Below are 18,999 nucleotides of genomic sequence, written 5' to 3' on the forward strand. Positions count from 1 at the left end.
TTACTTCAATGGGAATTGCAGTGCATACAGGTAATAAATATATGGAGCTTATTTTTTTAAAGCTTCATTGTCTGAGTGGCTTTCCTTTTACTGGCAGGCTTATAGAACTACAAAAGCCATGAAAACTCAATGCTAACTTAAAAGTGCAACCTCTGTTTAATATTTTTATACTGAGTATCAAGGCATTGTTTATAGTAGATAATGAAATGGAGATGGGGCAGAAAACACACCTCTGAAAGACTTTCTACACAAAAGGATGAACACGTAATTATTTGCACAAAGCATTAGAAAATACCGTGATATTTTATTATTAAAAATGCTGCTGAAAAGTTTATACATATGTGTCCAGCCATATATATCTTCTATCATTACTTAAGGCAAAAAACCAAAAAAATTGCAAAACAATAACAGAAGAAACCATTGAACCCTGTGTGCCTCTTAAGGACAAGAATATAAGCCTGGGAAAGTACTTTTGTTTTTCTTTTACAGTTTCAAAGTATATTTTGATATCATTATTATAGAATTCTATGAAGACCCTATAAATCTGTTCCCTCTATAAATCATACATCAGTCCAGATGTATCAAATTATTAAATCAACTTGATTGTAATTACTTTTAAAAGCTAAAATCATTCACTTACAGGAACTTTTTTTACCCAAATGTCACAAGCCTGACACAGTACTGTACATATTGCTAGCAGAAGACAATTGGAAGTACTAAACAAATACTGTAATTCACATTACAAACATACCCAACTGATTATGATGCCACGCATCATTACCTTTTTTTTCACTTTTTTTTTTTTTACTTTTTTTTTAAACCTTTTTAAAGAGTTATAAACTGCTGCATCTCAGCTGCGGCATTACATAGCTGGTGGAAATGGCCTGGTATAGAGTCAGCAATAATATATTATGTGATGGATCAGTGAAAAAAACAAAACAGTTTTCCATTTCCTACTAGTTGTTCTTTGGGGTTGCTGCTTCATCACATTCCAACCTGAGCTCCCAGGTCAGATTTATAGCACATTTACTGCAGATAAAGGATTATATCAGCCACATGTTGCATTTTTATCATGTCATTAATTTTTTATTTATTTTTTATTATTTTTCCTTCAGAATTTGCTTTACTGCCTGCTACAACAAAGAGTTGTGCAGATGAATAGACCTCAGTGAATCACCTTGTCTTTGATTTTATTTGTAGGGATGACTATTTCAAGGTATTTTATTAGAAAACGAAAAGTGTGGAAAGCAAGAGGTACAAGGCATCTTGTGTTAATCATTATGGGACATATGATATTGATGCAGTTTAGCTGTGAATTAATAATAGAAAATACATCTGGGATAGTCACGTTCAAGTGCAGACCAATTTCTTCAAAGATCTTTGGTTACTATCTCTCAATGATGGAGTAACTTTCAAAGACAAAATATAAAGCAATCTTCATCTGCAAAAACTATTTTCTAGCTTTTCACATTCAAATAATTTGTTTGAATCAAACTGCAAAGTTACTTTGATAGCTCTGCTTGGCCCCTGTTTTTCTAGTGAAGGAAAGGCAGAAGGGAATAACAAGCTAATAATTTTGCCTTTCCCAAGAGTGATGCTCTCTGGGATTTTCAGTTTTATTCAAATGCAGAACAGCTGAGGATTTCTCTGCTTCTCTCTCCATAATGCTCACTGACTGTGGGACTGAGTGCAATGAATCAGCAAATAAGAATTTTCTGACAGGTACACGCTCAAGCCCAAAACAAGATGCTTGGCTGAGAAGTTCTTTACACACTCATCACTCTGAACAGTTTGAAAAACAGCCAGCCAACCAACCCTGCATTTCCCAACTCTCAAATTGTAGTTTTATTTTGTTTAGCAATGCTGAGGAGGTGCTTTCTCAGCTGGGATTCCACTGCAACTGCTGGTGAGTATAGAGCTAGTTTTCCTTGAAGAAGACTGACCAAAACACAGGCTTTCATTGTTTTTGTCAGGGCACAAAACTCTTCCTAATGTATCACAATAACCAAGAACTACAAACTGGACTCCAAATATATATTATTGGATGTTCCTTGGTTCAGTTCAACAAGCTTAAAATAGTAATTATTTTCTTTTATAGTTTTTTCTCTTTGTTTTCCAATCCATCGCTGTGTTGGAATTTAACAAAGGCTAACACAAAATTAAATTATAGAAAAAATGTTTCAGAAAAGAACAACAATCTCCTATGAATACTTTAACATGCACTAGTGTAACCTGTAAGAGAAATACGCAGGTCACACAGACAACTGTATCCTCTGCATGACACCATGGCCTCATATAAATGAAACATGTTAGAAAAAACTCATGGTTTTTGTTAACCACTAGTAATTAAGAAGAAATTCCTCCTTTGGTCTTGGAGGAAACAGAGGTCATATGACTAATGTATATACACATAGATCACAATCGAATGCACAATCTTTCTAAAAGCTCTTTTCAAACTGAAAACATCAATAAAAGCTGCTTCTTCTTTTGTTTTAAACTCACAGCTATGTACATTTTTACAAAGTTTCTTTAAATATAGTTCAGGCTGGCAAGTCATCTCTTTGCACAGAACTATACGTATTTTACTGCATAGTCAGTCCTCCTCTTTTTTTTTTTTAATTTTTGTTTTTAATAATAAAATTCTATTTCCCCCATCTGAATTACAGCTTCATATGCTGGGTAAAAGCCCATGGTGATGTCTTTGTTTTATCAACGGCCATGGTATGGCACATAAAGAATCTTTTTTATAATTTTATTTATTTAAAAAAAACCAAAACAAAACACCTGTACAGTCACTGGCTCTGTTCCAGAAGACTCTGCTTTGCTTGTTACACTTACAACACCATTTTAAATTACTTCTTCTGGCCTCAACTTTCAATCAAAGTGGCTGAGATCTTAAAGCAGTATTGTAACAGCAATGTACACTTTTCACATTTCACAGGGTTTGTAGTTGATTTTTAACATCAGTGAGTTTCTGTGGGAAGGATCAGTAAGAAAATAATGACTGTCCTTCTCTTTTACTTATTTTTACTGTAGATTTTGTCAAGGTGTTCAATGGATGGTATATTACTTTTTCTTCTTCTTTTTTTCATTTTTTTTTCTTTTTTCTTTCTTCCAAGTGGCTTGTGAGGGTAGATGGGGAAGGGCTGAGCTATACCCTAGTGGTCGAATGTCCATGGGGCAAATTTGTACTGTTTTGTCCTCCACTGAAGGTGTTGAAAGTATGCAAAGGCTGCATTCCTGTTAATGTATTTGGAATCATGGTTATGGTGTTGGGTGTCATTAGCGGGATGTCATCTGGGGACCTTCTCAAAGTGAGAGTGTAGTCAGGAGGACAGGTGAGTCTCAGTGTGTCGTGGGCCTGCAGCGATTCACACTCGTGGTCATGTTCTAGCTGCTTCATCTGCAAGGACATGATCTCTTCATTTTGTATGTGTGCTATGTCGTTGGTGGTGTTCCTCTGCGGGCTGGGGCGCCTGTGAGTCTCATGACGCCGTTTGTCCTTCTTGTAATATAATGCAGCAAAAGCTAAAATATTGAGGAACAGCAAGGAGGCCCCCACAGCAATGGTGACGCTCAGCTCTGTGGAGTAATCCCTTTTGTTTTCTATCAGAACTGTTGTATCCTCTGGAGCTGTTTTATGGGTGTCTTTCGAATGTTTGGGATTGTTGGCAGGTGTCATTGCTGGGCGTTTGGTGGCTGGCCATAATTTCCCAGGAGAACGCCGGGTCACATAGGGAAATGAGGTCATGTCAGGAGGGGGGACTTTAGTTGTTGTGGAAACATACTGAAATATTTCGTTCAGGTTGTGAAGGTGTGGTACGAGCTCCAACCAGAAAGCAACCTTCGTTGCTCGATAGTGATCACGAACTCGGGGTTTCAGGCCAATATGTAAATAAAGTTGGTCTTTTGGATTGTATTTGGACCAGGCTACTTCTTCAAACCGGTTGGGTTTTGTGTGGATGAATTTTGTGTCTTGTGGAACAGGCTGGTTTGGATCTCTAAAAAAAAAATTAAAACAGACAATATTACAGTCATTAAGATTCCTACAAAAAACCTACAACAAAACAAAAGCAAACAAACATGAAACCCTCTCAATCTCACAGTTATTTGTTTATCCAATACTTACAGTAACCTAAAGGCAGAAGCTAAAAACCCGCCCTGAGTAACCTCTGTTAATAAATAATCAAAGGAAATTACTTACTGTACAGAGCATCTCAGATACTACAATATTTTTTTTACATGAAAAAAATGCAGAAATCATAGTGTTTCAGTTCCCAAAAGGTCATCTGAAGCACTGTGATTCAGTATTATTCTCCAGGAGTGTGTCTTAGAGACATACCATCTTAGAGAAGTACCAACTACCTCTTCCTGTAGTTAATGTGTAGGTTCAACCCTCCTCCAGGTTTGACACTAACTTTCTCATTTAAAGTACCACTACTTCCACTGCTGTATGTAGTAAATATGGGCATCTATGCCCCATGACAATATTGGAAGTCCTTGTGAACACACAAAATTATGCTAGCTGTGTATATTGCAAGGAAAAAAACCTCTTCAAAACCTGAAGTATCAGGGCTAATACATGTACTTGGAAACAATTTTTCTTGTTTTCATTTGCTGAGCTACTAGTCCTCCTGCATTTAAGTATCTGCTAGGGAAAAAAAAATCTTTGAACTACCTTTTTGTCACAAATCTTTCCATCATTTCCACTTGCAGATGACTATTTGAACATTCCATATGATCATTGCTATGAAGTACTGGGTTTGGTGGCCAAAGGACAATGGCCCTTAACTGAGATGAGAAATATTTTAGCTGAGATCAACCAGTTGTAAAGTACTTCAGTAGTAGTAAGATAAGAATACTACACAAGTTAGAGATAATTTCAAAATCGGTTAGGCAAATATATATTTTTTTTCTTACAGGTTCCAAATGAAGACAAACCAATGCCACAAAGAGTATTTAGATGTGATTAATGTATGCATATCCTAATAATTTCAGTAAAATTTAAATAAATAGCATGAAAAACTACAAAAAGTTAAAATTACTAATACTAAGTTGAATAGTATGTTGCTCATTAATTTGAATTGCCATTTTTAGCAATGATTGCTTTCTGTGGCTTTGTGATGTATTATACTGAGAGTACATTACTTATTTCTCGTGCATTGCTCAGAACTTTTCATTCTCCTTTTTATTCATTTATATGCATTGGTTTATTTCCTGTGAAAACAATGCTAATATTTTCCTTTTCCTCCAATATACAGTTACATATATTCTGGGAATACCAAACTCCATCCCTACAGATTTTAAAACATGTTTTTTCTTTTTCCATTTTCAAAAGCCCATAAATCTAACAGCCTATTTTAGCATTCCTTTGCTGTACATAAAGAGCTATTTCTTAGTTCTTAAATGAGACAAGTAATTTGACTGTAATAATCTTATGATTCCTGTATTCTTTTTTACCTGAAAGAAGGTATCTTATTTTTTTGAGAGAAAATAATTATTTTTCCACATAATTTTGGTATTTTGGCTTACTTATGCTTGTGGTTTTAGTATTTGGGGTTTTGGGGCGTGGTTTAGTTTGCTGTTTTTTGGGGTTTTTTTTTAATATTTAAATATATCTCATCCTTCCCATTTCAATAAGTTATAAAAAATACAACCTAGTAGGGGTTCTGAAATGTTACCTTTTCTTTCTCTCTCTTTCTTTCTTTTTTTTTCTTTTCTTATTTTTTTCTGTTTCTCCCTCCCTCCCCCTATCTCTCTCTTTCACTCTTTCAACAGTTAGACAAATTGTGTTAGTTCATAAAAAAACCAGATAATTTATTTCTAATTGTTCATCCCAGTTCAAATTAAAGAAGTAATAGTCCCTTGCAAGCAGTACAAAAACAGTTGTATACTGTTGTTTTGAGGGATTCTAACATGAACTGAAGAAGGAAATAAAGCTATTTCTTTTATTATTAAAGAACAAACTGAAAGCTCTGGAAAATCTAAACACAAAGATATTGGTCCAATTCAGTATACCTACTTTGAAAAAACTTTTGAGGTTCAAAATATAAATTCTAAAGCAAATTAAAAATCAACAAGGTTATTCAAACACAAAATATTTTTCTTCTCAGAAACTCAAAATACTGTAAGAGTTCTGGCACAAAATTTTGTGTCATCCCCCCCTTGCTGTTCTGATTCACATCCCAAAAGGCTCTGAGAATGATACTAGAGAGAACTGATTCTTTAAGTTAGCCCTTGTAAACAAATTGCAGTTGATACACAGCATAGGAGATGAAGAAGTCGAGCAACCACTTTAAGAAGGAGCCATGTTGGATATGCATTTTTTAAATTTTTAGTGGTCCTATAAAAATTATTATCATCATAGCTGATGATTATTTTAGTGAACAACATTTTTTTAAATTAGCATCTCACTGTGGTTCCTTCCAACCTTACCCATTTTGTGTCCTTTGATTCCCTTCCCCTACAAAAAAATCTACAAAACAAGTAAATATCAGTCTCCTTTTTCCTCTCTTCCATCCTCTACCTCCATCTGTCCTTTTTAAATATATTTATTGGGAGCAGCCAATTATGCTGCTGCCTCCTCCAAACACAAGAGAGAAAATAAATATTACATGAGCCTGGGCTTGTATTTGAATACTTGTTTATGGCTCTGTGTGGGCATGAAGTTGTCCATTGTAACAGAAAATAATCGGCCATTCCTACAGAAAAGTAATTTCCTTGCTGAGGATATCAGAGCTCTGCCATTGGCATCAACTCTAGGGTTGATCACTTAAAAAAATGAATAAAATTGTCTGAATAGCCTCTCTGAATTTGGAAGACTGATATCTAAATTATATTGTTGTTTTTTTTTTTTTACTAGAAACAGTAATAACTAAGTCCAGTCCTAAAAAAAAATATAATAATGGCCTTGGATCTTGGTTTTATAGATTAATGATCATTTGCCAGAAATATTCAGTAGATATAAACAATAGCATTTTTAATTTCCTTGGCCATTCTGCTATGTACACTGCAGAAAATTCATGAAGTTACAACTAACTTGCTAAGTTTTTCCTGGAGTAGTTGGGCAGCTTATCCTACTATGAGCCATTTTCCAATTTTATTGATAGGCATAAAACATAGATGTACAGACAATCATTTCTCCTATCAAATCATCTGTTCAACAAAATTCTTGATCTGTTACTTTCATTTCAATTTTTCCCTTGCCTCTTTAAGACTCTCACAATTCCTTTGTGTTTCTAGATGTTTTTGTGGCTCAAGTGTGTAATTTCATAGCAAAGACTGCCAGGAAACCTTCTTTTAAAAACCCACTGGAATAATGATGATAACAGTATAATCTGAACAATATATTTCCAGTTCTGTACTTCTTACAGTATTGGCTCTCATAGGGAGGAGATTTTTTGTTTCCCCATTTGCCAGATGATAGGGAGGCTTTTTCTCTTCTTCATCTGACAACTATAACAAGATTGATGATTATTGTTATTTATTTTGCTAGCTCATTACTTATTTTTGCCACCTTTATAATTCAGATAGTTTATCCATCAAAAAATGTCTCCATTATTAAATGCCTGAAATTTTTTCCATATGACAGAACATATCCTCTCTAAGGTATATTTTTGTTAATGTGCAGAATAATCCTATTTCACCTGTCATTTTTTTCCTCCTACTTTCAGTTTCCACTAATTTTGCACAACTTAAGATGTTTTTGTATATTGTCATTCAATTCACACCTCATGAACTAGAGATGTAAAATCAAAACATCAATTTTTTCTTAGGTAATATAAATTAAATATGCGTGCAATGGATGTTAACTGAAGAGCAGCACGCACTCCTGTTCACAAGGTAGATTAGTAGCTGACCTGGATGTTAAATGAAGGAACTGGGTATTTCATAGCTGATTATATTTTCATGGGAAGAATAGTGAATTAAGAAGTTTTCTCATATCCTAAATTCCTTATAAGATGGTGAAACATCATTTGTGTTCTAACTACTTCTGCCGCAGCGTTGACCATTGGTCAGGACAATGGAACTGTTAATGTATTTGAAATGTCTTAAATTTTGTGTTCTTCTCTTTCTTCACTGGAGAGCAAAATGTCTTCATAGTTACATAATCTTTGTCTCCAACACTCTGAAAAGCCCCTAGATACTTTATTTTTTTTCAGTAGTACGCTTTTCTCTGTATGATAAAAAATATGGAAGGGAGAAAAACTGAATTTTTTCATTCTTCTGTTGATTCTTTTTATGCTGTCACAATACAAATAATGCCACAGCTGTTCCTGCTTGAAGGACTAGTACACAGGCATGTTTTCCCTTACCTTCTCTCCTCAATTATCGCTGGGTCCCACTGTTGCCATGCTCCCTGTCAGCTAAGGACTAACAGCTAAGGAACACAAACCATAACTACACTATTTTGTTTAACTAACACAGATTTGCCATTGGAGACAGTTATTTCTGCAGACAAAAACATCAAAGAGAAATAACAACCTCATAAAAGAGTTGCCTAAGAATTGATTTGAAACTACACTTTAATAATTGCAAGTTTAATCAGGTCTTCTATTAGAGAACCAAACTACATACAAAACACAGACATCCTTAATAACTCAGGTCTGTACTTCAGAATCAGTGGTAGCAAAATAATTCTGGAGTATTTACCTGAAATACAGAGCAAACACGGATATATCCTCTAGACATTTATCTTTCCCAATATCAACACAGGTAGAGCAGGATGAATAGGAGAAAAAGTAGAGTACTGCAATTCCTCAAAAACAGAGCAGTTTTTAGAAACCTAGTAATGCCTGTAATGAGAGCATGGCTTTGTATCTACTGTGTGAAACTCCTAATCCTTCACAAGAGCATAGCTCGCAGAGTATCTATGAAGTACTGGCCTCATGCTGTTCACCCTTCCCCTGCTCATGTGTCTATAAAGGAGGTAACATGGGCCTAACAAACACAACTTGGCATAAAAAATTACCATTACAGTTAGGATGCCACTACTGGCAGCAGACTGAAGCTCCAAGTGCACTTCTTAATAAAGCTCTTACATATAATTCTGTGCATTGAGGAATTCAAAATTGTGTTTTCATGTAATTTTTTATGCCAAATGTAGTATCTCAAACTTACCCTGTAATAAATTGTTTGCCTATTTCTAAGGTGTGTTGGAAACACAGTTTTGAGAAGGCTGAATGAAATGAAAACAGCTTAATAATAATCATCATCATCATCAAAAAAAGTCATAGGTAGAGGATTAGCAAAATGCAGCTTCAAGGGATTAATTTTAAGCACAAACTGTCTGCCATTAAGCACTTTGTCACCTCCTATTTGCTAGCTTCAGTAACCAACTTCCAAGTTAAACAGAATAAAAGCACTGTGCCCTGTGCTGTGTCTTTCACCTACTGATTTTACAAGATTGACCTGCCCTACAAACCCAGCCTTGGCAGTAGGCCCATTAAACAGTGTGTACTTTTTAGCAACGGATGGCCTGTCAATAACAGCCTAGCAAAGTCCATCTGAATGATGCATCATCTGAGCTATAATCTCACAATAAGTACCTGGATGCAACCTCTGTGGGAGAGTCATAGAGACTGGAAAAGTCTCAAACACATCAAAAATAAATAAATATATCTGCAGTTCTAATGTTCAAAGCTTGCCTACAGGGAAATGCAAAATAACAAAATCTTTCTGTTAAAACATTTTTTAATGTGTTGCCATGAGTACAAATACAAATACAAATACAAATACTTATCTTGATAAGTACTATCATAATAAGGATGGGAAATTATCAATTAAAAATAGGGTGGGGAAAAAAAAACCCAAAGCAGAGCCTTCAGCAATAATATTTTGAACTATATCACTAATCTTGAGAGTTGAAGTACCTGTGCAGCGATTCCAGATTGCAAGTGAGTGAGCAATGTGGAGAACAGTTGGCCCAGAGACCCCGTTGCTCTAGGTTTGAGGTGCTACAATCCCATTGCTCTAGGTGTGAGGTGCTACAATCTTTGCCTTTCTGTTTGAGGAACCAGAGGTGCAGAACAAATATAACCTTAAAATATTATTTGCCTCCAAGTATTCTCTTGTATGATGCAGAACAATTAATCATTGTTCACCCAAACAAAAAAAGACCCCATCAAGATAATATTGCATTGTGTTGCTCTTTTCCTTTCTTTTGAAAACTGAAATTTTACAGCTAGAGGCCATTTCTAATGATACATCTTTCAGACTGCCTGTAAGGGAGTGCCTCTGTAATTGAATATATACCCTATTCCTGTCTCATCAGCAACAGGAAAATCTTAGAAGTGACTAATGGCTCTCCCAAAGCACCTGCTTTTGCCTTTAGATATGGTATGATGATGGCTTTATAGCTAGAGAACTGTGTATAGCCTACTGAAATTAGTTTTCAAGTAGCAACAGCTGGAAAGTGCTTGAAATTATGAGTAATGATGGCAGCTGGGACTGTGAGAAGCTCCTGTGAGCCTCAAAAACTGCTTAAATACAACTTCTTAATCTACAGGGAATAGTAATAAAGTAATTGTAAACAATAGTGAGACCATGGAAATCTTTCATCTCCATAATAATTCCAATGAGGTATATTGCTAAGGATCTGAAGTTCTCTATGTATAAATGGTATTTCATCTACCAAAATAAAGACAAACTGATGTTATCATCATCTCTGAGCATTTGGTACAGCCATCATGCAGCATAGTCTGTCCATAAACCAAGATTTCATCACAAAGTTTGCCCATCCCAGTACTGATAGGTTCTTGTTGCCAAATACATCTAAATATTGCACAGTTCATTCATTTTTATAGCTGAACTCCAGGGTTTCTGCATGCTTTTGTTCCTGTTTGGCTATATGCAGTACAACAAAAGATTTTTTTTTCCTTGTGCATTAACCTGAAGCATTTGATTGGTTTTTAATCAATTTATGCCTGAGGTTCTTGTTAAGACTGCAAAATCTCTCTCTCTTGACCACCATTTAGATTCATGGAAGGCTACAAGGGCAGCTAAAGCCTCTGAGTGTTTCACAATAGGCATCTGAGTTTTTCTAATATAGCTCCACACTGTTCACTGCAGAGCAATAAAGCTGCAGTTTCCAGAGCCCAATCCTGCTGTTAAACATTCAGTGGAAAGATTTACAGCCCCTTTGTGCCACAAGTATCTTTGTTTTAATTCAGTACTGAAGACTCAAGGTTAACAAAAAAAGCCCTTCCTGCGGAAGTAAAACACTGCAATACTCTTTAAAGGAATGCCATAGGAAGGGAACAGAATTTATTAATATTGCTCACAAATTAAGCTGTTTTGAGGGTTGTTTCCTTGGTGTTTACAACTCTATTTCATCAAAATATTGATGTCTTTATTTTGTTTTGTAAGCAGAATTAATTTAATTTTTAACTTTCTCAAAGCAAAATTTATATCTGAATCTCTTCTTCATTCCAGTCAAGTACTTATTATTGCCATTATAGCCCTCAGATGGAAAAAAAAATTTCCAGTGTCTGCCTTTCTGTTCTAATTCCTCCCTGAGTCCTCATCCCTGTGAAGGTCGCTGAAAAACAAGAACTTCCTTTCTTTTGTAGCAGATAAGTTCTATCTGCCTGACAGTTCCTTCTTCAAGTAGCAGACATGTTGCCTCTGATTTTTCAGTATCTTAGTGAACCACCTTTTCTCTGAGACATGCTTTTTGTCTTAGTAATTGTCCTATTTTTTGAACCAAAAATACAGTGTGTTTTTATTCTCATTGAGCTACTAAAATAAAATAGTTTGAGGGAACACACTAATTATTAATATATTAAATATTAATAAGTCTCATTTACCTCATATCTTTACACAAATATTTCTATACTATTACTTCAAAATCAGATTTTGAGGCCACTGGAACGTGATACTGGCTATTTTAGAAATATGCTATCAACAAAATGAATGCTAGGGGTCACACTTACCCAGTTTTGGCAAAGTTAGTCCAGTATGTCATAACCACTGCACTGAGCATGACATCATTCTTGGAAAAGTTGCAGTTGAACAGTTCTGTGGGACCAATCATAGGAATCCCAAACACATAAGGGACTTCATCACCATGAGCTGAATCAGCCCAGCTGGGTTTCATTTCACTTTGGCAATGGTGATAAAATGCATAGAAATATGTTGGAGATCCATACTGGGCATGCAGGTCAGCTGTGGCAACAGCTGGAGCAACCCATTGGTGGTCTGTAAAAAGAGCAACCAGGGTCTTCCGTCGTGTTTCGGGATTTTCTTTGTCTGCCCAGTCAGTGTACATGAATTTAATGGTCTCTCGCAGTGTGTCTTTCCCTTCTGGATAACCATATAGATTGTCCACAAAATTGGAGACAGAAAAGTCAAAATCATTGGGAGAAACACCGTCTTCATTGTCTACAATGCCATCCACAAATTTTAAACCTTCCCCTTGATTCACACCCAGCATTATATCATAGTTAAGGAATTCCCCTTGTTCCATTAGAATCTGAGGGTCATCTGGAATCACGTCTCCATCTATCACAGGCCCAAAGGCAATGTGGTACGTGGCTGGAGTGATAGTCTGTTGAATGAGTTCTTTGTAATTCTTATTCCGCAGACATTCAACCAAATCAGTGGTATCCAGCATGTCGCAGCCCACTTTATCTGCCAATATCCGAGTGTATTTGGCAGGCTGATAGTTCACTGCCCAGCTGGACAGGGCTGTTCCACTCTGTATGATTGCCTTTTGGAACAAACCTGCAGGTGCAAATTGTTTAAATACAGATCTAATTAGATACTAAATATATATATATATATATTTATATTAAAAAAGTAAAAAGTATTTCTTACTAAGGAAACAAAGCTTTGATTATAGAATCCCTAAAGGATGTATACAATGAAATTTTGAATCAATTTCCATAGATTCTACTCACTGCTCCCTTTTTTTGTTTTGTAGAATAGACTACTAATTAAAATCTTTCACGTTCTTGATGCTCACGCACAAAAAGCATGAAGCTTTCAGGTTACTGCTCCAAGAATAAAGCTCATTACTGTACTGCAGTTTTCTTGTCTTTGATGGAAGTCCTCTGGCTTTACCACATTGGTGTCCTGTGAAAATTTCTTTGAAGGACTGGCAGCTAAAGGCAATCATATGCTCTTTGCCATGTAAATGACACTCATAAATGCGCCTTTCAGTAGTTTAAAGGTCAAATGAAAATGACACATTCTCATTTTCTTCACAAAACCATGCACCATACTAACTTGAAAAAATCTCCTCTAATAAGAGCAATTTCATACTTCTGAATCTTCTACTCTGATATTTTTTATTTAGCATTTAATTTATTAATTATTATTGTGTGTATATATTAGCACCGCCTGTATGTTGAATTTTGCGTGTGTGTGTGTGTGTGTGTGTGTGTAACCCTGCCTATATGTTGAATTAAAATATATTTAAATCATTTTGCAAGAGAGTAAATGATATTCAATGGTTCTTTCTGAGTGTTTTAGGTACACTAATATAAACATCCAATCAAGCTTCTTTGTTTAAAGCACTGAAAGGCAAGGGGAGCTTACTGGTGAATCTGCTCCATCTGTGTTTTTTTTTCTTGTAAGACCACTAAAATGGCCTATTTAATATTTAAACTAAAATACTTGGGCGTCTTCTGCACATGGTTTCTACTGTCAAGTTCTCAAAATGCAAAAGACAGTAGCAGCTAGAAAAGCATGTGGGGTTTTTGTTGATATACCTTTGAAGATGATTACTGAATGCACACACACAACATTTCAGTTTTTAATCAGTTAGGTTTTTAATGGTTCCATGTGCTTAATTTTGGCATGGCTTGCTCAACAGTTATTCACTGAAATCTTATTTGTATCAATAGACTGAATTGTCAAGCATAATTCTATGTATTTCAAAATTAGGTGTGTTTTCCAGCCTCCCTGCTATAACTTCTGACTATGGTTTATCTTTTACAAATTTCTGTCTGTTTTAATGTGACAGAAATGACATGGATTAATAAATACAATAGCTATTTTGGTGTTATATTTTATCAAGTCTTTGTAGATTTGGTCTAATCACGGGGAATATTTATAGTTCAGTACTGGTGCTGTACATTCTTGGAGTTTGGATTTGGGTTTTTTGGAGTGTGAGGTGCTAAGGGTAGAAATTTCACAGCTCACCAAAATCTGAAGAACACTGTGTGAGATCACACAGTAGTTGTGGGGAGTTAAACACAGTTTTTAATAAGGCTTAGTTATGTTTTTATTAAGTAAGGAAAGCATCTATATATATGTTGGAAGTGCAGCCAAGAGTGTACAAAAAATGAAAAAGGTCATTGCTCTTTTCCATTTTAATTAGAGCAAATTCTTTGATAGGAGAGCCAGTGGAATCTGTTGATAAAGCTAGAAAAAGTATATCGCTCATGGCATTTGTTGCATGAGATTTATGCTGTATTAGCATTTAGTTTTCCTTATAAACATATTTATGTTGACTAATACAAATCCAGAATCCTTTCTAGTAGGTATTTTACAAAAATTACAGAACCTCATGTAATTCTAATTCAGCCTACCTCATTTGGCACTTTCACTACATTTTAACATTAAAAAAAAAAAAAAGTACTTTGCCTGGAGGATTATTACCTTCTGAATAGTGGGAGAGTGTCAGGAGACTGACACAGGAAGCTCCTGCCCCAGATCCAAAAATAGTAACTCTCTTCGGGTCTCCTCCAAAAGATCCAATATTTTCTTCAATCCAACGTAAAGCTTGGATTTGGTCAAGCAATCCATAATTGCCTTTTGCAGCTTGGTCCCCAGTACTTAAAAAACCTATAAGGCAAAACCCCATAATTTTAGTTCACCAGATACAGAGTTAGCTACAGGGTATCTACATATTCACATTTCCATCTTTTCATGTTCTGTGCGTTTTTTTTTCTTCTTTTTAAAGGTCACAGTCCTAGTTAAATGTCTCCTGAGCAAACAGAGAAACTCATTCTGTGTGTTGTTTAGCTTGAATTTGTTTTTCCCTACTTCAGAGATCCCATTTATGAAGAATCACTATTTCCTTATTGAAATATTTCTGTAACAATGCAACAATACAGAAAGATGATTTCAAAGATTTTATAACTGGATGTGAGTCAGGTACAAAATCCTAGGAAATAATTTTTGGGCAAAGATGTGAGATAGCCAGTCTATGACTGAAAACAACACTCCCTAACACATTAATTTAAATACTTCTGAACTACATAGCTCTTTAAATTTCTGTACTTGTGATATGGATAAATGTATTCAGAAACAGAAAAAAGAAGGCTGAAGTAAATAGTAAAAGGAACATGAAAAGCCTAGAAAAAAATACACTTCAATTTCACAGAGGATATTTATTAGGAAGATAGCAGGTAAATCCATAGCAATATAGCCTTTGTGGGGAGATTTTATCTGAACAAATCAGGTCTTGTCTTCCTCTTTAGAAATTGCAGGAAAACCTGTGCTGCTGTGTTTTGTTCCTGAACTGTGGTTATCAGATTCTAGAAAAAAAGCATGACATGTTTGCTGCTTGTCTTGCAAGTGAGAACAAAATGCCCATAAGATTAGGACTGAGATTAATTTCTGTTTTTTGAAACCAGCTAAGGTGAAACATTACAGTTATCCCTGCTGCCTATTATTCACAGTTAAGACCTTGTGCTATGTCCAAATTACCACATTGAGCCATGACTCACAGTTCTCTCTTTAACTCCCACAGACCTTTGCCTGTTAGACAACTGCAAAGTCAGAAGTCTATTAGAAATACCTTATAGCATATGGAAGTTTTCAGATAGACATTACAAATTCAGGCATCTGTGACAGCTGTCAAAGACAAAACAAGAACATCACTTGGCAGCTTTTTTTCCAGCTAATTATCAGCTGAGAAAAATTTGCTAGAAGGGGGACCCAGGACTCAGGAGATCTATGGTCTGGTGCAGTTGGAAATGAAAGAGTCTGTTATCATAAACCACATGAGCCTGCTGTAACAAAACCTCCATGCTCCTGGCTGGATAGTGAGTCTTAGGTCCCAAGTGGAAAAACGACTTTGCAGTAAATTTCCCAGGTTTTGGCAAAGGGGAACAGATCTCTTTGCACTGACTGTAATAATTTTTCTGTTTATAAGAAAAATGAAAATACACATAATGGAAGGTCTTCATGTAACAGAGGAAGCAGAATACAAATCATATCAATATTGCTAAATAACATGAAAAAGATTTTTATTTAAAAAGTCACTACTAATGTAAAGCACAGCCATAAGAATGGCAGTAACTTTTTTTTTTTCTCTTTGAAATGGAAAAAAAATACACTTAATCCATAATTTTCTCAATTTATTTTTTAACAGATGTGTTTTTCCTCTTTTTTTCATATCTTTATTTTCTTTGTAGGCCTGTCAAAGAAAGAATAACCAACTTGATGGCTTTGTTGCTGTAGCTCACTGCAATATTCTATAATACTCTATCATTAAGGCTTTATTCAATCAGAACGATGACATCCATTGGATAAAGAGAGTGTTGCAACCTTTAAAGCAGAATGGTAATTAATATTCAGAGCCTAAACCTGTTTTAGTTCTACTAGCAGCATCAAACTAGACCTGTTTGAACATCTTAATTTTGAATTCTTACCAAATGTTCTAAAAGGTGAACTTGATAAAACTGCAGTCAATGAATATCTAAGGTTCAAAAGATGATTTTTTTTTTTGTTTCCACAGTTGTCTCCTTATTCTCATTAATTGCAAGAACAAATTTTCTTAATTTAAAAACTGATAACCATGGCAAAGAGTCAGCCCCACATTACACAAACTGAATTCATAAATCTGTTTTTCCTTGCCGAGGATATATTTTCTTTCATGCTCTGAGTATCAGATCAAAGTACTTTTTCAAAGCTATTTGAAGAAATTCAGGCAAATAGTAACTATTTGTCCAGAAATACACAACACTAAGAGTTTTTGCTTTTTTTCTATATTACTTTGGTGAAGAGGAAAAAAATGCTTCTTTAAACTGAAGTTCCTGAAATAACAGTTGTTATTTTTCTCTAACTCTGTGAAGGAAAGCATTCAAGAAATATTCTTTATTTTTAAGCTACTAGATAGAAATAGTCAAGGAGAAAAAGATTACAAATAGAAATTGCTGGGAATTTTCTTTTTCTACAACTTTTAAAAATGCATGTACTCAAGAGCTACATGCTGTCACTTGCACAGTTTTGATAACAAAGCGAAGACATAAAGCTACACATGAGGCTCCTTTAGATCTCATTTAGACAAAAAGAAATCCCTAGTTCTATCTTTATGGTTGGTTTTCCCATATGTTACAAAAATCTTACTGAGATACTAAGCCTCAACATACTAGCAGTGATATTTCCCCGTTACTACCAAAATGTTATGCAAAGACCCACAGGGACAAGTAGAAGAGAACAATATCCATAAAACCCACCCAGAGAGTTTACTTTTGCTCAGCTCCAGCCTTGCCTAGTGGTCGGAGGCCATCCCTACACATCCCTAGTACAGCTGGCAGATCTTTGAGAGTCAATCTGAAGAGAACGAGTGGGCCGCCTGCCCACTGCACACATTTCTTGTACTTTATTTTACCATGACCAAGATATTTTCTGGTCTATGGGCTGAAGGAATGACTTCTCATGGATACAGTGCATAAGGGACAGGACATCTTCCAGCTGAGGCTCACCTGGAAGGGCCCAAGCTGTAAGAAATTCTCTGCAACATGAAACACAGTGTACGAAGTGGTGACAGTGCTGAGGTTTTCTGTGGAAACACACTCTTATCTGAATTAAAACACTATTGTAAAGATGGTCAAGATCAAAATCATATTTTCCCAACCACAGGACTTCAATTTAACATACGCAGATTTAGGAACAAATAAAGACAATGGAGAAAAGTGCCTAAACACCATTATGTTAAAGATTGCAAATTATCATCTGAGAACTATGACTTCCCCCTTAGAGATAAATACAATCACCAAGATAACTGCAATCTTGTAGTAGTTTTCATTTTTAAACTTTATATAACTTACATTCTCATTCTTTTTAAATTATTAAAAAAAAAATAATTACACAACCTCCCTTTTACATTTTACATGCAATAATACCCAATATTACATCACTGCAGGAAAAGTCCATTTTTTATCTTCATATTTTGGCCCCATGGGCCTAATACATATCAAATCAATTTGATAGCTGTCTGAAAGCCTAAATTTCAACTGTGAATGTTCATCTACTGGTTTGTGCCTTTTCTCCTCTCTCTCCCTCCCTTCCAAGCCCCAAGTTGAGGGACTGTTTCCCAGTGGAAACAGACAAGGTCGCCTTGGTGAAAGCTGGTATTATATCACTGGCTCAAAATAGTATCAAAACTTACAAATGCATTTTGGTACTGGTAAACTTCACTGACTCTCAGATGTAAATAAATCAGAAATTCAATCAATTGTATTAGATTTTTTTTCTATTTAAGAAGAGAAAATATAAATAATGAAAAATTAAACTTGATTTTATCATTAATTTTACTAGGTACTACAATAAATTCTAAAGGTATATCTTGAAATTAAACACACTTTTCTTTTTAAATGAAGTACTTTTATTTCAACTTCTGCCCTTCACAGGTTTACTTAAAAACAAAATGTTTCATTTCTGAGACACAGCTCTCAGACAAAAAATAATGTCAAACTTATTAAGAGACATTAAACAGCCAAGATGTCACAATGAGAGATTAATCACCAGGAAATCTGTAGAAGATCAACAAATTAGTGCATTTTGATCTATTTAAGTCCTCTTTTTTAAGGCTCTGCTGCATTTTCTGAGTTCACATTTCTTTTGTCTTTATGCCTTTTCATGACTGCTGTCCAATAGCCTACTGCAGTTTGTTTGTAAGGTGGCATACAAAGATTGACTTGTACAGCAACTGATCAGAACTATGACATAAGCAATACAAATAAGATACTGGAGACTGTGCTTCACAGTACAATCATGTCTTTTTTGTTTACATAACAGAGTAGGGCCTTTTCAAAGCAAAGA

General features: G+C 35.2%; 1 protein-coding gene across 4 annotated transcripts in view; it reads right to left on the reverse strand.

Moving 5' to 3' along the window:
- Positions 1-268: 268 nt before the first annotated feature.
- The window catches only part of NLGN4X (neuroligin 4 X-linked), a 157,192-nt gene continuing 138,461 nt past the window's right edge, over positions 269-18,999 (reverse strand). For all 4 annotated transcript variants that reach the window (XM_021532002.3, XM_021532000.3, XM_077781586.1 and 1 more), the window contains 3 exons: positions 14,605-14,790; positions 11,934-12,723; positions 269-4,001 (listed from right to left, as the gene is read on the reverse strand). In XM_021532002.3, coding sequence (XP_021387677.1) covers positions 3,152-4,001; positions 11,934-12,723; positions 14,605-14,790 — 1,826 coding nt within the window. In that variant the 3' untranslated portion in view covers positions 269-3,151. The remainder of the gene's footprint in view (positions 4,002-11,933; positions 12,724-14,604; positions 14,791-18,999) is intronic.

The sequence above is a fragment of the Lonchura striata genome, chromosome 2 (assembly GCF_046129695.1).
Source record: "Lonchura striata isolate bLonStr1 chromosome 2, bLonStr1.mat, whole genome shotgun sequence".
NCBI classification, from domain to species: Eukaryota; Metazoa; Chordata; class Aves; order Passeriformes; family Estrildidae; genus Lonchura; species Lonchura striata.